This window comes from Varanus komodoensis, unplaced genomic scaffold (assembly GCF_004798865.1).
Source record: "Varanus komodoensis strain SLA01 unplaced genomic scaffold, ASM479886v1 scaffold20_1, whole genome shotgun sequence".
In the NCBI taxonomy this organism is placed as follows: domain Eukaryota; kingdom Metazoa; phylum Chordata; class Lepidosauria; order Squamata; family Varanidae; genus Varanus; species Varanus komodoensis.
The window spans coordinates 701,287-726,739 of NW_025335587.1; the positions used below are offsets into that span (position 1 = coordinate 701,287).

Here is a 25,453-nt window from a genome sequence, read left to right on the forward strand (position 1 = left end):
TAGCTTATTGAGAGGCAGTGTGACATAGTGATGAATGTGTTGGACTGGTACTTGGGAGATCGGGATTCTAGTCTTCATGCAGCCATGAAGCTCCTTTTAGGCCAGTCATGGATTCTCAGCCTAACCTTCTTAGCAGTTTGTTGTTGTGGGGATAAAATGGAGACTAGGGAGTGGCTGCGTTCGGTTCCTTGCAAGAAGAAGCAAGGTGGGGTATTGATGTAATGTAATGATAAGAATAATAATAATTGTGCCAACTGTGCACATTTTTCAAGCAGGATTTCTATTTGAATAGTATTTTTCTGCAATATACATATTTTCTATGCAGTTTTGCTCAAATAATTCTACTGCAAAAATACAGAAAAGTATTTCAAGTATTTTTGTATTTAATAAAAGTATTTCCTTTGAATTTCAAAGATTCACAGGCTTTTTGATTCTCACGGTGGCTTGAAAGTCCAAAATTAGGCAAGTCCACATTAAAAATGTGACTGGAGAGATTTCTCCCCCTTCCCTAATTGTATCCTCCGTCCCCATTCCCACCATCTGCTCAATAAATCCTCTGGCTGAACTAGCTGCTGGCCAGGGATGAAAAGAACGAATCACAGAAAATTGTCACAAACTGACACGGAAAACATTCTGTGTAAAAAGCAAGCACAGATGCCACTGCAGTGGGATGCATCAGCAAAAAGAGGGCAAACAAGGAGAGAGTTAGGAGAGAGAATGTATAGACGTACACATTTGGAAAAATCATTACAGTTTCAATGTAAGTATAAGACAAACTCTGAAAGATGGTAACTGGGAAACTTGTGGGGCTGCTCACCTGGTGTGCAGGTAGTGTTGCTAACTGCTGATGGGCCATGCTAAGAACACTGTGGTCCCTCGGGGTTCTCTACACCTGGCCTGGCCTTCAAATAGAAGACTCTTCTTTGACGGCCTCTTTTTGTAAAAGGAACGCATGGACATCCTACCTCTTTACCACAATTCCCATGATTCCATCATATTTTTCAGCTGCCAAGTAGGGTTTATTTCCAGGTAACTGTAGCTGCATCCATGAATGGTTCAGGTCACTCACTGGGTGAGTTCACATGATAAGACAAGCCATGGTAGTTTCTTAATCAGGATGGTTTGTTGTGTCATCTGTACCCTGTCCTGGTATTTCAGCACAGTACATTTGGTTTTTAGAAACTGTGCTAAGAAACAACGGACTGTTCTATTCCGTCCATGTCTCGCAATGGTTTCCTCAGACATCCAAATCCAGGGTTGTGGTTTCCTAGCATGCGGCTACCACACAATCTCCTGCAGATGTTGCCGCGGCCATCTGGCATGGGACTGAATTTCAAATGCAGGATATGGGCCAACAGAGGGAAAACCGAATGAGGATGGCAGAAACACGCTACCATAGAAAGCACTTGATCATCTGCCAGGCACATCTAGGCAAAAGTACACACATCATGGAAACCACACAGGTTTGCTCATCATGATGTGCAAACTCAGCCACTGTAACAACTTACTGCAGTAATAAACATTTCGCTAATAGTACTTCTCTTCCATTTAAAATCAGGGATTCATGAAAGTGCATGAATGCAAGCTTTCCCACAGATTTCTCATTCCAGATTGTATTCACCATCTGATATTGCCCATCATTGTATTTAGGAGATACAGTTGTGGATACAACCTCAAGAGAATGCCTTTTTAAAAAATAAGATTTTGGACTTCCATGGCATGTGATTCCCTTTATTTTTGTTTGAAAATCATAGAGGTCTGTGTGCTCTGCACAATTCTTCTTCAATGTCCATCAACACAACACATTTAACTGATACCTTTCATTAAAGTGGTCCATGCCAGAACCTAAAAACTCACAAAGAGTTCTAGTCTAATAAGGTAAATGTTACAAACCCACATTAAGATTTATGTCTTACTTATTGTCCTGCCATCTTCACAGCTGCTAATTATGAACTATTTTTAATAATCCCATGATTAATGTGACAATATTCCCTCTGTGTCATTGACTGAAGAATGAAATGCTGGCAATTGTATAGAATGAGATGGCCTATTTAACCAATAAATCAAAGGTTCCATGCCACTGGGTCCCTTTTGTCTTTTATGACATATCCTGGCAATATAGAGATGATAGAATTACCATTTGTTTTCTTTGCAGCATGGCTTACATTAGCTGTGACCAAAGAAGAGCAAACTTTTTGCACAACTTTCTTTTCCACACTTTATTGAAATGATGCTGCTCAATAAACAGCATCTGTTTTTAGTTTGGGAAGGAGGAGGGAAGATCACTCCAAGTGTTTGCGATCATCTCATTCTCCCAGGGTAGAGCCAATCGCAGAAACCTGACACTCTAAGTGGATATGCATGAAGTGGGCTTGTACCTATTGTAGAAACATGTTGGCTCTATGGGAGGCAAATAATAAATTGGAAACTCCAACCCTGGACAGAGGCCAGAATACATACAGGGGGCTTGTGTGTATTCCCACATGCAATACATATGTTGTTTCAAAATATCCTCCCACTTTTTCGGCTTGCTCCCCCTCCTCCAAGAAATGAATAATGGTTAGAGTTCATTTTAAGGTCTCTTTAAATGAAAGGTCTAAACAGCTGAATTTGGATCCAATTTTATGTCAATATTCTAAACACAAGATTGCTCGTTTTGCTTCACTTCAATAGAAACATAGTTGCCAACTGTGAAATTCTGGATCTTGTTCTAATATGGCATTCCAAATCCCTCTTCAGCAACAAAGTTAGTAAAAGGACGTGTTCCTAGACTTAAACTTGAATCCACTTTAAGTTAATAGGATGCCTTTTACGAGATTGTGCTCCGTAAGTCTGCTGCAAATTAGTGCACAAGCCAACAATCTTCTCTCGTGCAGCAAACACCATTACAACTTGTGGCTAATGCTTTCCTTGCTGTGGGAAGGCCAAAAATGTGCATGTATAGCTTAGGGGAGTTGGGGATGTATATATACTGCCTACAGGAAAGGGGAGATAACATTTGTCAAATAGCTTCTTGGCTGCTACATGTGGTGGAGTAACTAGCAATGATTTTTAATTTCTACAGAAGCCCACTTAAATCTAGGGTTTATGGTTTTGGGATTAAGTTCTCTAGGTCATCATATCAACAGAGGTGCTGGGACATACAGTCTACTGCACCAGCAAAACATGGTAACCTGCAGCATTATACAAACCCTGAACATCAAGCACAGAAGGCTTCATCAGTGGCAGTGTGCCTCGAAGTTACTGCGCAGAGTTGGTGTGTGACATCAACATTAGTGGAGATGGAGAATTCTGGGTGCAGGTTTGAATAAAATCTGGGATAGCTTGTTCTGAAAGCATACTATTCACTGCACAGTAAGTCCTAACACACACAATATTGTACTTCAGATAAAATTGCATCCTGCTTGGAAAATGGTAGGACAGACTTGTCTTCACTTGCCTTCCACAGGTTGCCTCTGCGAGTAATGAAGGCATTATTGAGATGATTAAAGCGATGGACTGAGTTGTCTTGAATTTGGAGAAATACATATCAGGAGCAACTTATTCCTACCTTCCATAAATTGCTGCAATTCAAAGTGCAACAATCCTCACAGTAGCTCAGTGGCACTCCATCTTTACAGAGTGAGTCAGAAGAACCCAAGGGACTACCATTGCATAAAAGGTTACCACTGCATACAAAACTGGGCTAAGATCTCATAGATGCAAGTCCAGACCTATGTTCTCATGACCACACTGAGTTACACAAGTAGATTCTGATTCAGTCCAACTTAAAAACTCAGTAGTGCATGACTGGGGAACTTCAACAGACTCTTACCAGTTTTGACAACAGAAGCAAGATTTGGGGCTTCTGGTGCTCACTTCAAAAGAAAAGTCATTGAGAGAGCTCTAAATTCTCCTCTGATTCAAATAAAAATCCAACCCAGCGAATACCAAATTACCAAATTAGTCTCTCTGCAGAAGGACATTGCCAAGAGACACCGGATCCTCTTTCTGGCTGCATCATTTGCTAGAATGAATAGGAAGGGATAGACCTCCTTCCTTACTTCTGCCCAAAACATTGTCACTACTCTCATTGCTGACCCAGTCAATCATCTGTAAAGAAATGAAGGGAATTTGGGGATTTGGATACCTAGTGGGAAGAATGTCTGGGAATAGCCAGAGGAATGGGGAGGAAGGGATGACATGGGAGTGGGGAGGAAAGAGGAATGTGACAGCCAGATTAGCTCAGAAAATAACCTGGAGTTTTTTTGTGTGTGAGGGTGTATGTGATGGATATGGAGCTCAACAAAACAGTGCGTTCAGACCCTACCTGCTCCAAAGGCAAAGAAGAAACTCTTGTCAGTGTTCTCTCTTAACAGAGTCATCACTCTTTTCCCCATCCTCTCATTCCTCTTGTAGATGAGTTCCTGTCGGAAATAGCTGTCGATCTCTTGCGCTGTAACCTGCTCGTGTGGAGGAAGGGTTGTGTTGATGAAATTAGGGAGCTGAAATGGAAGGCAAGAATCACTGTTAATATGGGGGCATGCAAGAGGAAAAAATGGTGTAATCAAAAGGAATTGCGATGGAGGACAACTGGGCAACCGAAAGGTTTTGTTCAAAGCATTTGAGCCATAACAGCAAAGGCTGCCAGAGTGGCTAAGAGTGCAATCATATGGATGTTTAGGAGGGAAATGCCCAATTCTTTCTACATTCCACAGCCATGCCGTCTAAATATGCATAGGATTCTACCCTGGCAAAGCTCAAGAACAGATTGGTCCCCACCTTCAGGCTCACAACGTAAAAAACATGACACAAAATGAGAAGGGATGGGGAGGAAGGAAAAGGATAAAGGCAAATTCAGGAGCAGGGGAAAGCAAGTTCCCTACAATTGTTCCTTTCCTGGCTGATTTATGGGGCCAGACTGGTTACATATAGCATATAATGATTGTTTAAACATTGCAACAAATGTGAGTTCACTCTGTGCATACACACATGCATTTGTATCTGATTTGTACACATGTCCTAGACTCCGTCATATTCAGGGGTCAGATGTACAGCTCTGGATGAACTTAATGAAAATGTGTTCTGGAACTGCTGAACGCATGATAATTACTGTAGTAATGGAAAAAATTGGGTTACATATGAAGCCTTCACTATATTGTGTAGGACCTAAAAATTCCATCCTCAGAGTGCTCAGCTGCTTTACTGTCATTTTCTTGTTCAGCCTTTTCTGCTTCCTATTCAGGAAGAACCTTATGGCTTAGATTCAGTCTTCATTAAAGCTTAACAGTGATAATTAGAGAATCCAACCATGTGATTCTATAGGACAATTGAAAAATTTAGTCCAGAAATAGGGGCTGGTAGCAAAATGGAGAAAATGGACCACTATTTTCCGGTACATGAAATCACGGAGGGAGACAAGCAAGAATGGCCTTCTTTACAGTTGACAATCCTGCGTTTCTCAGGACACCTTCTATCTGAAGATATTCTCTGCGTGAAGGACTGCCTGATCCTGTTTGCAGATAAACAACTCTCAAAAAGGAGAGCGGAATGGACCTTGAAGTTGTCTTTCAACAGATAGCACTTGGACAGCAAACTGAGTAGGCACATAAGTACTTTTAACCCTACAACTTTACAAACCCATATGAAACCGTTCTCTGCTATGTTGGAAGGCAGTGAGGTATCCAACTTTCTAGTTTATTGTGTATCTCGGTCTCCTTGCGCACCCAGTGTCTACACTTAGAGAAGAACATGTACATAAGCAAAGCTGTCCATAGGTTCTACTTAACAGAGCTGTCCTTGATTTAAAGGACTGTGCGGGTTTAAAGAACTATTCTTACATTTTATTTTCATATTCCCATTCAGTTCTTTGATAAGCAGCTTAAGTTTAGAACCTACACAAAGTGAGCAGAGTCTGCCTTCTTTAAAGTTACCAATAATTCTGTATAGTGTAGCCCACTACAAAATGACACAAAATAGTTTTTGACCCTAGAGCTGCAGTAAGAGATTCTGATGCAGGTCGGATGATTTCATAGAAAGAGAAAAGGCACTGGGCAAACAGCAGGGAGAGTGAATAAAAAGGACCATTCAGAGAAGGCATGGGTGGCATGGATTTCTGTCTTCATACATCATCTGACTAGTAGGAACTCCACAGCCACGAAGGGACAAAGGCCAAGAAAGCTGCTAATGACTGCGTAGCACCAGACAGACCTGACACAGGCCCTAAGTGCTCACTGGCAAATTTCTAATTTATTGGACTCAACCCCCACTTTTTAAAACAGATTTCCCTTACATTGTATATTTATCTTTATTGTCCTTCTTACTTCCTCTCCTGCTTCCCCTTCCTTGTGAAATAAATCCTTGTCAGTGGACATGTTTCACTTCAATAACAGTTTTGTTCAGTTTTCAGAGTTTCACAGTTGTGCTTCCAATGGGAAGATAAAGAAAAACATGTGGGAATGATACAGAAGTGGACTACTTATGCTGATAATGGTTTAGGTAGAACCAGAGAACCAAATTCCATTGATGCAGCAGGATGTAGTTCTGTGCAAATTAGAGTAAGAGCAGTACTTTCATGAGTGATTGCTCTACTCTTTTTTTTAACCCATTCATGGATATCTCCAAAGTAGGAAAGGCACATTCAAGTGGCCACTGTTTTGTTCCAACAAAGGTACATATCAGCTTAGCAAGAGGGTCGTGATTTTGCATAGGAAGAGCTCCGGTGAGAAAAGGATTAAAGCTCCCTTTCCCACAGTCCTGACCCAAATCAGGAAGTTCCATGCACACAATTAAGGGCATGCATACTTTGCCCTTAAATATGTAAGAGCATGTTCCTAGGGCATGCTGGGAGTTGTAGTCCCTTTTCTGGCCAACACACACTGTGGATTGTGCCTTAAGGCATTTGTTAATGGTCTCCTTGTCTTGGGCATCCCACAAAACAGCAAGGGAACAGTTCAACTGACACTGTTATCTCAAGTGGGAGGGATTATTTTGGGGATACACACTGTAGAGAAGAGCTACCGCAGTGACTGCCCAAGTACACTTCACAGCACTGAAGCACCTTGATAATCAAGCCCTGTGCCTCCATGAGCATTAATGGTGCAACCATAGCATTGTTTCTAGCTATCAGCTGCAGTTGGAAAGTATAGGGAAGTTAAAGAATTCACACAGGAATGCTATTTTGTGTAAGCACAAGGTGAATTAATTCTGCCTTTATTTTTGATTGAGTTTATATTGGAACTGTAGTTGTGGATTAAGCCTTCAGGGAGTCTGCTGAAGATGATGTAGCTGGTACACTGCTTTCTATGGATATTGATAAGCTTTCTACTGCTATTGAGTTCCAATAGCTTGATGAAGCATGATTAAATAAATAATATTTCCCCAGTAGTGGGGTCCATGGTAGCAGGAAAAAACTGCTGAGGATGAGCAATATATGGGAGTTCTGCTTGGGGATCATTACATTTCAATGCACTGCAGACTGAACAGAACAGCAGAATTGTAACAAAGATGTGCAACAATGCAGAGACTGGGCAAAACAGTCAAAAAGAAGCTGCAAAAACATAATGGTAAACAAACTTCTGGTACTATGTTATACTTTGATTTACAAGATTAGCTCATCTGTATGCACAGAAATCTATTTAGTAGCAAGTGTCAGGTGTACTCATTTTCCAGTAGAAACAAATCAAAGCATACGGCTATGACCAGAGTAGCTGCCAGACATTACTATCATTAAATTTCTTTTGTATGATTCCTCATAAGAGCTTATGTTCCTAAAGAGAAACAGATGGTGCATTATTCCTAAGGGGCATAATGATTTTGAAAGATTTTCTGGTCAACAATATGTAAAGGGTGGTGAATCTTAAAACTTTACATTCTGATATCCTTCAGCATCCTTTTCAAACATAGGTTAATATTGTTTATTTCATAAAAGATTGGAAACTAACATCCATGTTGATCATTGCACACAGAAGTGAGAACAGTACTGCTGTCTGATCCCTCAGAAGAACAGCCATGCTGGAACAGACTAGTGGTCCGTCCAACGCAGCACTCTGTGCACATGGTGGCAAACCAGCTGCCCACAGTTTCCCTCAAGGGAGAGGGTTCAAGACCTCCTGCCCAAGCTCCTCAGCAATTGGTGTATGCAGGCATGCCACTTCTGGTGAAGGCGGGAGCCCAGAGTTGGCACGGCTAGTAGCTACTGATAGCCTCCTTCCTCATGAATCTTCCCAATTTGCCTCATCGAGCATTCTTCTATTTTATTCTTCCAGGTTGCTGTGATACCACTGGCCATGTCTATCACTCTGTGTCGTTACTTTGATAGATTAGCCATCATATGCAAAAGACTACCCTAACAGGAAAATGGTGGCTAAAGCCTAAAATTATGCTTAAGAGCAGACAACAGTTCCCACGCTTCTGGAAATAGAAGGATGGACCACAGTTAAGAGACATCCTTGAAAATGTAACACATCATTTCCAAGGTGCTGTAAATCATCACATTGCTCATGACCTCCATGCTTACGATAACTGCTCTGTGGCTTTGGATGAGAAAGATAAATGTTTCAAGTAAGTACATTTTGCAAAGTATCATAACCGCAATCGGGATGTAACTTAGCCTGTCATGCACCAATTCTTCTTTTTCTGTTTCCAAGTTCCTTTCTTCACTTCAATATTCACCATGCCTGGGTCAAAGAAGGCAACTGTTTCTCCTTGAAGTTTGTCTTTCCAAGTCACAGGGAAATGGTCACATACAATTACTTATCCTTTATTTTTTTTTAATGTGATACTATTACTAAAAAGCCAGTGCCACAATTAAATCAAGCAGTGGTCCCATCTGCTTCCTCTCACTCTCTCACACACACTTGCTGGATGGAGTCATTCTGACACTGAGAGGAGCTAGGTCTGCCTGCACATCCTTTTATCCTTCCCACTTGCTTGCTCTGAAAATGACACATGCATGGCCACCAGGCCTTTATTTTACGCTGTGCATTGAGCACATTCTACCCACTGGCAAAGGAAGCGTTGCTTTCTGAATGGGATGACTTTGCAGACATAATACACATTTACAACTGGCTGGTACTTCCAGCAGTTTGAGTGGTTTCTCTGCAAAGGAAGAGTTATTGTGAATCCTACTGCTCAGAACAAGAGGAAGGATATATTTCAAAAGTTATGTTACGGAAACAAACTTGCCACTTTGGAAATTATTAACTGTTGCTACCGATGGCCCATAAGCTATGCTGGGCTTTACAAATGGATTAATTGACCATTGAAGAACAGATTACAGGTTTTCCAAGTTATATCCTATTACTGCATCATTCACCAAGAGTGACACAGGTTTTCAAAATGATTCCTGTGTGGCATTGGCTCAGAGTGAAACTAACTTATTTTGCATTCTGAAGTGAGATGGGTGAGAAAAAGAAAGGTTCTCAGTAATTTGTCCTTTCTGATCTTAGGGAAAAATTGAACACTGTAAACCTTGAGCATCAGGAAAAAGATTAGTAAATTGCCCATATGATCATTTCAATTCATTCCTTCAAAATGAACTGAGGTGAAGAAGGAAAATAGCCAATAAACCACTTGTTCACTTCGCTTCAATGAAACAAACTATTAGTGAAAATGGTTTCAAGAATGCATAACAGCATATGGCAAGTCATGCTGGATTAAACTGATGGTCTATCCAATTGAGCATTGCCGTTCAGAGCAGGGCATTCCTGGCTGGCTGGCATTAGGCATGGGTTGGCTGGTCACCTCTCAAACATCTACACAACAACAGAGAACCACCAGTGGCCAGAGACTGAGCAATCTCCTGCCTGAAACCCTTCATCACAGCCCTAAGATGACCCAGCCTCCCAGGTGCACATGGAGACCACGTGAATTCAAATGTGCCAATCAGGAGTCCCAGAGGGAATTTCAACCCACTTAGCAGCTGCCTTTGCTACCTGGTCATCCAGGGTATAAAAGGGAGCTCTGCCATGTGCTCCTGGTTGATTGCCTCTTTGCTGTGATCAAACTTATTCATGAAAAGTTTTTAATCTCTCACCCTTGATGTGCTTTATTGGGCCAAGCATACCAAGGAATGGACCCTTTGTATCCAGCAGTGCCATTCATACACCTCTGTTGTATGCAGAGGTAGCACTGGGGACTAAACCCTGGATCTCCCAGGCCCCCATTTCAGCACTCTGAGCATCACACCACACTGACTCTTTTGGCAGACATTTCTTACAAACAGAAGCCCCAGGGTAAAGGGGAGAGAGGGGCAGTCAAGCTCCATAAAAATCAGGGACACTGAATGGCAGGCCTCAAAAGAAACATAAGAAAATGGGTGAGGTCCCCCGGGATTGTAGAAGAAATCACACTAGATCTCAGGAATACAGAATGATGCCCAGGTGTATTTTGTTACCGGTGCAGAATAAATGTATATACATTCACACGAAGCAGGCAGACAGAAACGTAAGGGAATAAGAAGAAGTAAATGGTAGCTGAAGGACACTAAATAGTGATCCACCTTTTTCAAAATAGACAAGGTCTTTCATGGTATGCAGATAAGTTAAACATTTGTACCTGGCACACAGAAATTATTCTTGGGCACTGCTCTAATTGGTGGTATATGTTGGAGCTGGTTGAGTCTGATGATACCCCAAGAAAATTCTCTTTGTTCCAGAGAATCAGCTACTGAAAGCATTTTGTGCCATGCCCTATCATAGAAATGTGCAACAAGCAACGAACATGCAAAAATATGAGCAACCCAATTATGAGTGCGGTCGCCATGTGAAAAACATTATTTTACAAATAACTGCAGTTCTCATCTGTGCAGAAATGTACAATTCTGGGGCTAATGAGAGTCAACTAAGTATTGCATTTTATAAATTCACTGTAAAGTATATGACCTGGACATAGAAGACACTTGCTTGCTGTGATTTATGGACCTTTATAACATCTGGAAGAGCAATTCATGGTTATTTCATCCTGCAACAAGAAAATTAAATTTGGGTTGTGCTGTTATTAAAGTGATAACTGCTGTTTGCTCAACCATTTGTTACACCAGTTGTGAGCTTAGTTAGCAAGATGCTCCTCATCAAACGGGAAAAGAAATTAGTAATTAATTGAACATATGGCCCAGAGTTTCCAAACCAAACCCTGTGGTTTAGTTTTACAGAACAATCAGCACAAGAGTAGAAGGAGTTTGCAAGGAACCATGAAAAGTAGCCTGAAACACTGTGCTTAATGTGACAGCCAGTAAGGATTAGCAGAATGTGGTTTCAAGGTCCATTTTTTTCTGCAGAGTGCCTGGGCAAATTTAAGTCAGTCATCCATCTACAATGTACAAATAGTAATCATACTAATGAGGACAATTATAGTGGCCTTTATCATAAGAGTTGTGACGACACAAAGGCTAAAAATCATAAAGAATTTTACAAATTAAAAATGTACTAAAATTAAAATTGGAAGTGGAAGAAAGAAGTTATTCAAATTGCTTGGCAAAATGTTTGTTTATTTATTTATTTATTTAAAGTTTTTATATGCTGTCCCAATACTAAAAGTCTCTGGATTGCTTACAAAAAACAAAAAAACCAATGCAGCCATAACAATGACAACACGCAACATTGCATCTGATAAATGATGATAAAAACAAGGATAAAAAGATATGATACAAAGTGGGTGTCAAGCAGCAAAAATGTAAAGGAAGGGGGGGAATTATGGCAATCTGGTATAGGGAGAGAGTGAAAGATAAAAAGGCGTTTATAGTTACTGAAGGTATATCGACTGGATAACATCATGACTCTGAACCCTTTTCAAATGGACGGGTCTTTGACTTTGCGGGACTGCAGGAATCAGATTATTTAAACACACACCACATTTAGGACTCAACTAACAACATTATCTTTGCTCTCTTCCTGAAATGCAGACTGCAGTTCCTTTTTGCAACATAAAGGAAACAAAACCCATCAAATCTCTGTAGTTCATACCACAATTTCTCTGTAGTTCAATACCACAAGAGTATATGCACCTACTCCCAAACTTAAACAGTGTCCTTTATAGAAGCACTATGAGAAACAGAGCTTGGATTTTAACCGAGTCAGCATTTCCATGACTGCAATGGCTTTTCCATCCTGGTTTTTTGCTGTCACAGCTAAATGTCCCCTCATTCTGGGAACAGTAGATCTAAAACCTCACTTGTATTACAGCAAGGAACAAAACAATGATAATCCCTCTGTCATGGATATACATATTGCATACCATTTTTTTTTTCTTAGAAAGAAGCACACAAATGCAGAAAAATGTTGTAAACCTCCCAAGAAGCTTTAGCCATAGGTGGTATAGACGTGAAATAAATAAAGTATAGATTTTTGTGATTTTTGTGGACTCCAGGGTCTCAGAATGCTGGCTGATACATGCTGGAAGTTATACGACTTTTTCTTTTGACTAAATATGCATAGAATTGCAATCTCAGGTATCATAGTTTTAATAGTGATCTGCTTAGCAATGGGGAATTTGAAACCTTTGGTTGCTTTTCACAGTATCCACAAATTTGTCTTGATATTAACACTGAGATTATCTCTGGTAGGCAGACTAAGACCTATGTTCCTGCAACATTAAGGAGAGATAATGCGGACAATGGGGATGATGATGGAATGGGCCAGACAGCCATAGTCTTCTATACTAGCAACAGAAATGCATAAATATTATTCATTTTATTCAATTTATATCTGTCTTTTTTTTAAGAACTCAAAATGGCTTACATAATTCCCCTCCTGCTGCACTCAATCTTATCCCCACAACAACAACCCTTTGAGGTAGGTTGGGCTGAGAGTCTGTGACTGACCCAAAGTCACCCAGTTGGCTCCATGGCTGAGCGGGGACTTAGAACACAGATCACCTGAGTGTCAGAGCCACACTATTAACCTCTTCACCATACTAGCTCTGTGATTGATTAATTACACTGAATTTAATTAGCATGGATAAACAGCTCTCTCTCAAGTACTACTCCTACGACCACTAATACATAAAAGCATCATTACTATTTTGTTTTTAAACATTCTATATGCAGCCAGCTTTTTCTATAAATTTCCCCTTGGCATGATTGGCATGATTTCACACATCTTTGGTTGTGTATTAAAGCATGAGGCAGAGGTGTGCATGTGAAATAAGGAGAAGGAGAAGGAGAAGGGGAGGAAACTACAGATAAAATGAATCCTGTGTATGTGTGTGTCAGAACTTTGAATTTACTGGACTGTGATGAATTTTAAATTGTCCTGCAGTCAGACATTCACTATGAGATTGTGATGCCTGCTAAAACATGCACCCCCACAGAAATTTCCTAGAACCATAGAACTAAACAGAGATGTGTTTTGGTTTGTGTAGATGAGACACTGGGGTTCTCTGGATTGTGTTCCCTTCTCTGAATCCAAATTCTTCCTTTCTTTTTGTAGCCTCAGCGTCAGAATGCATTTACAGTCTTCAAGGCTTAACTATGCATGGGAAAATATTTCTCTCTCTTAAAGAGACATTCAGCAAATCCTAGTGAAATAATAACCTCTTTTTGTTTTTCAAATACCTACATCTATCTACAACAGTTAAATAAACACTTTCCAAGCATTGCAAAATAAGAGGTGAAAGGGAGCGACATCATCTTTTTGCAAAGCAGTACAAAGCATACAGTGCACTTCTCTATCTTAATTGGCATTTCGATTATATGAAACACATCTTAAGAAAACATAGCTGGAAGTCATGCATTTGGTCCTTCTTTGGCTAACTTTTTTCTATCTAGGGGTGCAGTCCAATCAAAATGCCCATTACCCTCCACACCTCCATGCTTCTCCCATTCTGCAAAATCCTTAGATGGCATACAAAGAAAGGAATCTGAGATATTGTACCATGGCAGATATTCTACCTGCTTTTCCTCTCTTTGCCTGTGATAAAAGCTTCTTCCTCTCTTTGCCTGTGATAAAAGCTTCTTCCTCTCTTTGCCCTTAAAATTCATCTTCAAGGTTGATCTTGTGACCTCAGAAAGAAAGCCAGTGTGAATCTTTCTGTGTTGACTGAGTGGTTTTTCTTTGGGGGTGGGGAGGGGAGGAGAGTGTGGAGTAGGGAGATTTTGAAGGAAGGAGTATGAGGCATTGAGAGCAATGTTCTATAGAGTGGCCAAGGGTTGGACAAGACTGAATGGTTGACGACTAGGATGGGGAGTAGAGCTCTCCAAGCTTGCCCAGTTATAAGGTCAGAGTGCCTTTCCAAACTAGTGGAGGGTCTCTGGGAAATCTTATTCCTGCCTAGACAGGATCTCATGACTATAGCATTGCACTTCAGTTATTTCTCTTTGTTTGTTTTTAAAGATTATATATAACTTCCATGTTCTGCTCTGTGAGATTAGCCTCCGAATAATTTGGATAAGACTTCTGGGTGCAGTAGAGCGAGGTAACTTATACAAGGGATGTGAGAGGAATTGGCCAGGTTCTCCAGTTTCAGCTTCCTGGACTCTAATCCATCTCACAGTGGCCCAGAGCACGTGTTCCTGGTGTAGGTGCCCAGCGTTTGCAGGGTGCTCTCCAGGAGCTGAGCACTGTGCAAGAAGGGCTGTTCTTCCATGCCTGCTGGTGCTTGAGTGGGGAAAAAGGTTGGCCCCTGGGAATGGCGGCCAGCGTGCCCGTCCACTGTGCCCCTCCTCCGTGTGTGCTGCAGCTGGTAGCAATGAACACAGAAGTCTGCCACCAGGAATGGCAGCTGGGGAAGGTTGCCAGTTGCCCAATGGGAGCTGCCTGAGTATCCATAGACTTCCTCCAGGCTCAGCTTTATTTGCAGGAGCAGGGCCAGCACAAGAGGAAGTCTGTGCATCCTAGTGGGACAAATTCCAAAAGGATTAATCTCAACCCTACTTATCACCAAGTCCCATTTGGTTATGAATGGGGTGGAATTAGTCATGACTCAATTAAACAAAGTTCCCAGTGATTTCAGTGGGCCAGAGTTCTTATTAACTTCTACTAAGATGTACCAATTGCATTCTGAAAAATGAAAACAAAATTTTAGGATTCAAGACTTACATAAAGATGCAATCAAATTCAACTTCCCTGGGTTTAACTTTTGCAGATTTGATTATTCGTGAGTTTGACAGCAAAAATTAAATGGATTTTTAAAAAAATCAGCCTACTGAAAAATAAATAATCACCACCATAGAGAGAGGAAGTTAAAAGGGAGAAAGCGGGAGCCTCCAAGGCATGACTTCTTGCCCCACCTATCCAGAGAGGGAAATCTCTCCAGCATTTCCTTGGTGCAAAGAGGAGGCACTAGTGAGTGAAAGGGGGTGGGGTGGGGAATAAGAAAAATAAATGTAATAAATGAAGAAGAGGAGCATTGCTGGATCAGACCAAGGTCTGAGAGAGAATGAGAGAGAGAGAGAGGCAAGGGCAAGAAATCCAGTGCATGCATAGTTAACAGTATTAAGAGTTAAGGTTTGGGGCCAGGGCTGGAGATATTCACAGTTTTTCCACTTTGGCAGGGAACCTGTGCCCATAACCCCTGTGAATGTGGAGGACCAACTGCATATTTTCTAAAGCCTCAAAGCTGAGACTTTGAAATCAGACCTTTGGAAATTGCAAATATCCCCAAGTCCCTCTTGTCTTTCTTCTGCACTTCCATTCAAACTGTCAGAATAATGAAACATTAGATGTTGATCAAAGAATGAATGTGGCAATAAAAGAAAGACTCTGAGGCCAGGAAGTTATTTGTATAAAATCTAGAAAAAGAGGCCATTCCGATTCCAAAGGCATCTCTGGGTTTGCATGACAAGGCAACCCATCATGGGTCATTACACAATGGGTTATTACGCCATGCAAAGCAGAATTGCTTCTCACGAGGTAGCTTGCTTTGGGGCACCTTCACCCTCACCATCTATGGCTTTTTGTAGAGGATTGTTGAGTCATCTGAGCCCAAATGGCTGATTCCATCACAAGTCCATGGAAGCAGTGAGCAAGCTGCTCAGCAAGATTAGCAACCCCCCTTGCCGCTCTCATCAAGCCCACCTGAGCCGCTGCCAGTGACAGCTGTGCCAATAGTGCCCAAGCCAGTGACTGCCATTGGCTTGGTTTCCTTGCACTGATCTCAACTCCTTTTCAGTTGCCTCTGCAGCCCCCCCCCCTTTTTCCCCTTTTGTAATATTTTCACAATTTCTTCCAGGAACTGCCACTAACAGCCCCTCCAAATTGTCCAAGAGACACATTGGAACAGCCATCACTGATTTATCACATTTTTATTTTGAAGGACTACAAATATGCAAATATTTTTGCAATTTCTCCTTCCTTCCTTCCTTCCTTCCTTCCTTCCTTCCTTCCTTCCTTCCTTCCTTCAGTCTTTTACAGGTGCATTGATATGCATCTGTAAGTGACCAAAATGAAGACTGAGGGCTGCATGTTTCCCTGCTTAAAAATCCTCTCTAGCTGAAAAACCTTATTTTTAAAAGATAAGCCCCCTCCCATACTTTCATAGCTTTCAAAACGCTTTGCTCCTGTATATGGGGCAGCCTGTGCTTTTGCCCTTTGCATGCAGAGTTTAAGATAAAGGGACTACATGTGGAAGTTACTGAAAACCACGCACACTAGATGATTTTACTTTGATATCTTTCACCTTTCATATGCATCTATCTTTATTTGCAGCTTTGCTTTTCACCTTGAGGCACACTATCAGACAACTGTCAAGTAAGAAACAGTGTAGAAAAAATAATCTATTTGCATTCTTGTGTAGCCAATCCTATGGCCAGTGCCCATAGCTATTGGATTTTGATAGCGGACACTTACCACAGCAAACCTTTAATTTCATTCACCCACATTTGCAAAAGACTAGGAATTATTATTATTATTATTATTATTATTATTATTATTATTAACTAAAAAACCTTTCTGGCATTATTTTTTTAATGGGGTGAACCAGTGATGAGTGTTCCAAGGTACTACTTGAGTACTTTGGAGGGGCTGCCAATGGCTATCACTGACAGAGAGTATGCAAAGGGGGCAAAAGGGAGAAAAATGAAAAAGCTGCAGTAATGACCAGAAAAGATTGCAAGCAGAGCAGTGAAGGGAGGCGAGGCTGTTTGAGCTACCAAATCCCCTGGAAAACCTCCTGGGAATTGAGGGGCAGGGATTGGGGAACAACCAAATCTCATACAGGCAAGTGAGCCAGACCATCAGACAGGTACAAGGTGCCTTGTTCCACAAGCAACCCATGCTGCATAGCTTGTTCGGGGGTAAGTTGCCATGGCATGCAAAATGCACCATTGCATTCTTTAGTTTCTATTAAATAAGAAAACGGGCTTTTAATGGATGAGACAAGCCAGGGTAGGAATGTTTCCTTACTAGAAGCAGGGTCAAAGTTAGTTGAGAAGTTGGTATATATCTTTGCTGGGTTTGTTCTCCCGGCTCAGAGGGCTAGGGTTCGAAAGGATGTTGACACAGATTTCTCAGTATTGTTTTTAAAAACTTCAGTACAGTTTGAAGTTCAACAACAAAAAGGGAAGAATAATAAACTGCAGAAGAGTGTGAGCTCCATCAGTGAATAACATGTGAAAGAAAAAAAGAGGGAGCATTTATTTGAATAATAGTCCCTACAACGTGGCTATTTAGTGCCAATGTTCTGGTAGACATCTGTTTTCCTTTGCATAGACATGATTTTAGGCTTGATTTGTTCCAACACTAAAAATCTTTATACTAGCATGATATTAATGAAAATATAGCCCCACTGAATACAGCTTCTTATATACTAGGAAATGTAACACCTGGCAGACCTGTTTTATCTGGGTTAGGATCTGTATTGGAAGCATTATCATAGTATGTAGGTATTTTTATTTCTCCATTTTGGTCAATAATGTATTTCCTATATAAGAAGTACAAAATAATTTATTAATGAAGTAGAAAGTCATCCAGTTTATCTGAGTATGGTTCTAGTTATGGGGAATGTATGAACTTTATATACTAACATTCCTCACAAAGGCAGATTTACACTGAAAAGACTTTCAGTTTTCATTCATGTATTATTCCAGTCACCCATTTTTGATTAATGCCAAAGAATGATGCTTGCTGCTTTAGGAAAATGTCTTTGGTTTATTGTACCGATTTCTTAATGCTTAAGAAACAAGACAACTTGACTGACATTCTGTTTTGCATTTAGAACTGTTTTGAAGAGCCTTTGCACTAAGTCATACTTTTATCTGTACAACATTGGCAAACACTGAATTCCACGTTCTCTTTTGAAAATATACACTTTGAATTGCTTCTTCAATATCTTGTCTGTATGGAGACACAATACTATATTATGGAATTTAGACTAAGATTTAGACTTAGACTAGACTATTGAATTTAGACTCAGGATAGGTATTGACATTTATACTTGCGTTCTTACAACAAACATACAAAACAACTTTCTATGGAGTTTAGCTGATTTGTTCAATAACTCTTACATCAACAAGATGGTACTGGTTAGTGTATCATGTTTAAAATTGCACCATTCTCTGCCTGTTCCAAAGAGTCTCTTGCATGTGTTTGAAATGGCAAGCAAAAGACTAGTGTCCCCAAGATGGCGGGTTAATCCCAGGTTCCTTGCAGATGCATACCCAGGGGTGCCTTCTTGAGAACACACTTCATCCACCTTCCCAGAATACAGGAGGCCACCTGAAGAGACCCTTTGTGCAGAAACCACAGGACTGGCCCCACCACTGCCCTCCGCCCCTCTGACTGACCTGCCACCGCAGATGACGATGCGGACGCGGCTGACATTGCCACTGCTGCTGACAGGCCGCCACAACACTGGGGACGCTGCTGTTGCTGCAGCTACTGCTTGCCTTCCATCTTGCTGCCAGCAAGGCCTCTGTGGGCCCTGCCCTCACTCCCTCTTCCCTTGGCATGGGTGGCAGCTGTGCCAGGGCCAGGGGTCAAATGCAGGAGAGGGGTCCGGCACTTAACTCGCCAGCCATGGCCAAGGGCGTTAAGCCATTTGGAGCCATTCGGGGCCAGGCCAGGCCAGTGACTCTGTTTTTGTTGTTGGTGGGTTGGACTTTAATTTTTTAAATATTGATTTATACCATGACTTGAGTTGATTTTTATTGTTGGTTTTAATTGGTCGTGGGTTTGCCTGGGGAGTGCATGGGTGCCACCATTCGAGTAGTATTGGGCAGGGGAAGATATGGCATTGGGGGCCTAACATATCATCATAGAAGAAGGAGGGACAGATGTTTGGTATCGGTCCACTCTTCTGGTTATTCCCCCAACTGGAGGCTTCCAGGTAGTTTTATCAACCACCCTTCAGGCTTGACGAAGCTGTTGCTGAATGCCAGGTTGGTCCACAATAAAACATCCCTCATCCATGATTTAATTGTGGATGAGGGGGCCGACCTGGCATGCATCGCAAAGACCTGGGTGGGAGAAGGGGTGGATGTGGCTTTACTCAGCTGTGCCCGCCCAGGTATCTGATCCAGCCACGCCCTGGATGGAGGAGAAAGGGGTTGCCCTGGTTCACCGAGCATCAATTTCAATAGTGATTGGATGGGTTAGAAATAGCCCAAATAAATAAATAAAAGTTTCCAAAGAGCACTTTTGACTGCTTCCCTACTATGATTTCTGACTCTCCTCCCTCCTGACAGAGCTCTCTAAAGCACCAATGACACCGTCTACCCTGGGACTGCCCTGGGTAGATTTGGACCAGCCTTGAAATGTCTGACTCATGGGCATGTCACCCCAAATTCTCTGCATTATATCTCAGATTTCATCCAAAGGAGCAAAATCATGACTTCTCTCTTTCAGTCGTTTGCAGTTTCCCCCCCCCAGTGTATATATCAGTGCATGCCAAACTTGTAGTGTTGCTTGGGGACCAGAGGAGTGGCTTCAGAGAGCTGGTGGGCTTTGGACAGGAGAGGAAGTATCTTATTTGGCTTTAGCAAAACAGCAGTAACTCAAAGAAGATCCTTTGGTAGTTTTCCCACCGTCTTCACCCTTCCTTTTCTCTTTCTCTGCCTAACAAATGGAATGTTCCTTCCCTGTTCTATCCCAAAAAAAAATAAAGGTTGCAAAGACTTTTCAGGTCTTCTTAACTCTCTCCTTTGTCCTCTTGCCTCAAGGAACATCTAGCTGAAGTAAAGTAGGTCGCATTGACTTCAACTGAGCTAACTCATGGGAAAGTCAGCACAGGAGAGAAGTACTTGCTTGCATTTGTGTGGAGAAGAATGAGAATGTTGATCCTGCCAGCATCACCTCATTTGAGCTGGGAAGCCAGAAACACAAAGCAGGAAAACTCCTTAATTTTTGTGAGGGGCAAGAGGAGTTGTCAATTTTTCTCTCTCCTCCTCCCACCCTCACTTTTTGCTCCTTGGTTCCTTTACATAGCTAATTGAGATTAAAAAAAACACAAAATAAATGAAACTTAAAAAGCTGTTTCCCTGCACAGATACCCTTTCCAGCAATTCCAGCTTCTCCTGCTATTGCATTTCTGTGTGACACAAAATCACAGCCTCAACCCTGCACTGTATTCATTAGCCTCTGCCCCAGTGGTGATAAATGCTGTTTTCAAAATACCTGGGCTGTGCTTCCTCATAGGTGGAAGAGATGTGAAATGTAGCTCTCCCCTCAGCAGAGAACATCACAATGCCCACCTGGTCACCAGAGGACTTTTTACCAGAGTTTACTCAGGAAGAGACAGCCCCAGCTGCAACGAGAAAATCGTGGTCAACAAGGATGTATGTGCTCTGTCTTTGATCAGACCCTTGCTAAAGTAATAGATCTCATCCAGCTTCTCACCAGGGCAGTGGATCTCAGAATATCAGCATGACAAATCTAGAACTATTTTGATTGCAGGTTCTGCAAGCCAGTTTTGTAAGCCAGTTACCTCAGCAGCATGGCAGACTTCATGAAAGCCTTCTGGTTGGTTGTCCCCATTTTCCAGAAACAAAGCCTTGGTTTCATTTAAGAACAAAGCACCATGTCAGCATGATAACTTTTTGTCAGAAAAAAGGTAATATACTGGTAGTAGGCAGAATATAGATTCCTCAAACAGATTTTTTGTATTCTTTGATAAACAAGTATGTCATTCCTTGGACAAGTGAAGGTTTTGCTTTTCACTCAACACTACACCTAATGGTCTTGGGCTGTACATTTAATATTTATCATATGAGAGAATTCCAAAGATAGTTCTCTTTGCCTGGATTGGAAATAGTCCATATATTCAACTACATGTTTTTAAAAATCCAGTGCTGGCATGGAAGCAAATTAATGGTGCAATTAAGGCTTATCGAAAGACTTAAATCATGGAGGGCAGATCTGGAAGCAGGCTGCTCTGATAACATATTTTACAGGGCTATGTAACAGCAGCTTTGCAATTTATTGGCAGTGAGCATGCTGGAATAATGCATCAGTGCTCTCTGCTGAGGAGGGCAAATTGACGGGAGCTGTTTTCTTTCTGAAAGAGGACTTTAAATCATTAAAATTTTATAGACCAGAAAAGCCTATGCAAGCAGGTTTCATTGCTCTGCCGCAACTTCCAGGAGTGAACATGAAGCAAGAAAATCAAATAATTAATTTGTGTTCATGGGCTGGGAAAGGAAAGATTGTTTCAGGAAGATAAACTTTTCAGACATTTTTTTCCCAGAAAAATAAACCCCAAACTTATTGACTTAAAAGGGTCCTTGCCCCTCTCTATTTCTTTTTTTATTCTTCAGGTGTCTTGGTATCTCTGGTGAATTCACTATATGTCTATTCGGACAAACAACTAGAAGGATCCAGTCCAAGGGTTGCACAGCTGTTGGGTGGAAGCCTCTAATCTCAGCGGCTTCTAAGGATCCAGTCACTGGCAGCAAAGATGGTACAATTAGGGCTCTGTGCTGTTCCCACCTCTGTGCCTTCCTTTGGCCCTTCTTGTGTGCTGGCAGGGGCGAGCTGCAGAGGCCACAGTATTTTTCATAACCCACCTTCTCCCAACTTATTTACTTACTTACTTATTGTATTTATATGCTATCCAATACTAAAGTCTCTGGACAGCTTACAAAAAACAAAAACAAACAAACAAAAAACCAACCATATACAACAAACAATACACAACACACTGCATCCAATAAATAATGATAACATCAAAGATCAAACCAATTAACTGTTAAAATATTGGGAAAATTAAAAGGTCTTCGCTTGACACTGAAAAGAATAAAGCGCCAGCGCCAAGTGAACCTCCCTGGGGAGCATGTTCCAGAGTCGGGGTGCCACTGCTGAAAAGGCCCTTTTCCAGGTAGCTACCCTCATTTGCATATTGCAGCCCTGCCCGTCTTCACACTTCTCTGAGGTTCTGGGAGGCCACATCTGTGATCAAATTGTGCACTACTGAGACGCACTGTTCTTTCTGCCACTGCTGATTAGGGGTGATGAGAGGGATTGGATTGCTGAGTTCCCTTTCCAAGGTTGGAATAGTGTCTATGCTCCTGGGGGAATTAGTTCTCAGTAATAGAAGTGCTTACAAAGTACACAAGCCGTTTTACTTTAAAAGGGGATGGCTGACTGGCATGGAGAAGAAATCTGTGCAGAATGGGGCTGCAGTCGCCTTGAGACATAGCTTGGTAGTTTTTATTTATTTATTAAAAGCTTTTCCATCCCATCCCCTACAGATATCTTGGGACAGCTTGCAATAAATAAGTAGAATAAAATAAACCCCACAGCATCTGACCATGAATATACTAAAACCCCTGTTAAAATCAATTCAATATTAAAATAGTGGGAAAATAGAAAGGGTTTTGCCTGACACAGAAAAGAATATAACGTCGGTGCCAGGTGAACCTCTCTGGGGAGCATATTTCATAGTCAGGGCACCACTGCAGATAAGGCCCTCCTCTGGGTACTCTCCCTCCTCATCTCCAAAGTCTGGACCCCAATCGTCACAAGTCTCACATTACATACTATTCAAGAGGCTCTGATTACTTTTTAGCACTGCGGCAAATATCTGGGTGGAGTGGCAGAAAACCACCTCTCAGAGCGGTTTGTACAACACAACAAGCAAGGGAGGTACCCGGTTGACTGCCACAAACTCTGTGATGAGGCCCTGCTCATGTGAGCAGCAGGGCAAGAAGCAGCTGCGCGGTAGGGCAGAATGGGAGCAGCACAGCATAGTGGATTCTCCATGCTGCCCCTTGCATGTGCCAGAGCAAAGCTCCTCGTGCCACTCCTTGCAAGGCAATGGCAGGAGTGAGAAGCAGCTGGGCTGCACTGAAGAAAGGAACAGTGCCACTCACTTGATTCCACCTCTGTCCCCTTGCACATGACAGAGCAAAGTGCAAAGTCCTTTCTCGCTCTAGGAATGACTCTGCCAAGGCAGATCAGGAAAGCGGGCCAGCACTGCCTCCCCTCATCACTGCTGCCCAGTTGGTTCTCACCCAGTCTCTGGCTCATTTGTGCATGCGAGGCACTATGCTCTGGTGCATGCAGAGGCAGAGGCAGAGCGGGGACGGGTTGAACAGTGCTCTTCCTTTCCCAGCAGAGTTTGGCCCTTGTGAGCGGCTCATAAGGGGCAGCATGCACAGTGCATGCAAAGCGAAAGAAGGGGAATCAATCAAGAGGGACTGCTCCTGTCTGCAGTGCTGCCCAACAAATCCTCACCCCTGCCACTAGCTCTTGAGGAGGGCTTTGGAGAGTGTCCCTCAGGCAACTACACAGGGGCATTTCTTCCCTGCTTGCCCAGTCCTCCTGCCGTTGGCATGCATCCCATCAGTCACTGTGCCTGAAGTTCAACCCCACATGGGATGGCTGGAGAAGCTCCCACAGCACCTGCTGCCCTTTCAGGGGACTCTGTGGTAGCTGCAGACCAGGCCCAGGAAACCATGACACTGTGTGGATGATCACAGAAACCATGGTGAAGCATGGAAACCATGAAACAGACCATTGTTCATTATTGCGGTTTCTAAAAACCAAATGTACCATGCTGAAATACCACAATAGGGTTGGTTGACATGAGAAACCATCTTGCACAAGAAGCTGCCAAGTCTTGTCATGTCCTGTGAAGCTGCCCTCACAACACACACATACAATTGGAATCAAGTCAAATATTTCAAAAATGCTAACTATTGTAATGGAGATGTAGAAGTGGTCTGTACCTTCCACCAACAACAGACACAGCTTCTTACAAACAAACTTAAAACATTTTTTTAAGGAATTAAAGCCTATAGTCAGTCTTTTTAACAGCAACAACCATGAGTGGGATCCTTCTTCCTGCAGTAGCTTTAGGTACCGTGTGGACCTTCTGACAAACATTAACTTTTCACTCCCTGGAGCACCAGAGTGTATTTTATCATCTTTCCAAGGAAGTGATTTGTTTCACTTTCTGCTTTCCTGTCATGACTCCATAATGGTGAGTTCATACAGAAAGATTTTTTCAAGTAACTCAAGTCAGATACACACATGGCATGCAGAACTGGGAACCAATAAAAATATAGGTAATGTAAAACTTTGTGAATCCACCCAGAGGTTCCTGGAATGTCCAATTCCCATGGCAATCACAGCCACTGGGTAGAGGGGGATGTTCTGTTAATGCAGCATTCTTGTTGGTTGGAGCTGTTGCAAATTAGCATGGACTAGTTTAGGCACTGAAAGAGTCCTCAGAACTCTGCATCTGTATCACTTCCATAGTCAGAGCAGGAACACCTGACTGGTCCATTCACTTGATCCGAAAAAGGGAAATCTCCCTTGGCAACAAAGTTTATATTACCCTGCAATGCAGAAGAAAAGCATTCCTTCTCTATCTTTATTTTAAAGAATGTTCAGTTCCATATCATTTTGACTGCCTGCCCAGAAAGTCCACAATAAATCTATCAGCTGCAGCAGCCATAGGAGAGTCAAGTATTTTCAGAAGTGTGTATAAGAAAGTGATCTGTTTCCTGTTCCATTTCTCAGACATGGCCCAACTAAATAAATTTTAGCCGGCTCAGTTCTACTGAGTTTAAATAAGTCACTTAAAACTTAAGTGAGTTGAGAAAATTATGACAAGAAGCATGTAAAAAATCGTACCATTGTTAGGATTTATTGGTGCAACATCTCCAAACATTTTTTTTTTCAGTAGAAATTAAACAAGAAGACAGTGTATAATTATTTTTATGGCAATGCAGATATTCTCCCTTCAATTTGTAATGGCCATGTGATCTCCCTTACCTATTGACACAGATGAGAAATTGGTTATTTATTGATATTACTATGTCAGTGAAATGAAGCAGTCAGTACATTTCCTTATTTTCAGGATACGATTATTCTGTTTGTTTTAAGACTCCATGCCAAAACACATTTGAGTATGCATGTTAGAAAGGGTTCAAATTAGGAAAATAAAAGTCTAAGTTTACCCAAGGGACAGTACCCATTTCTGCTACTCTGCTTATGAAATTGATGGATGCTAGCATGAATGAATTCTAGAGCCTCAGCAGTTGTGTAAACTGGCATGATTGGTTTTTGCTAAAGGTTGCTAACCCTAGCTCTCAGCTAGT

At 41.8% G+C, this 25,453-nt stretch overlaps 1 protein-coding gene across 1 annotated transcript in view; it reads right to left on the bottom strand.

The window, feature by feature from the left end:
* Positions 1-25,453, bottom strand: part of TRABD2B (TraB domain containing 2B) — a 305,155-nt gene that overhangs the window by 82,038 nt on the left and 197,664 nt on the right. Inside the window, 1 exon segment of the mRNA XM_044430334.1 lies at positions 4,310-4,484. Coding sequence (XP_044286269.1) covers positions 4,310-4,484 — 175 coding nt within the window.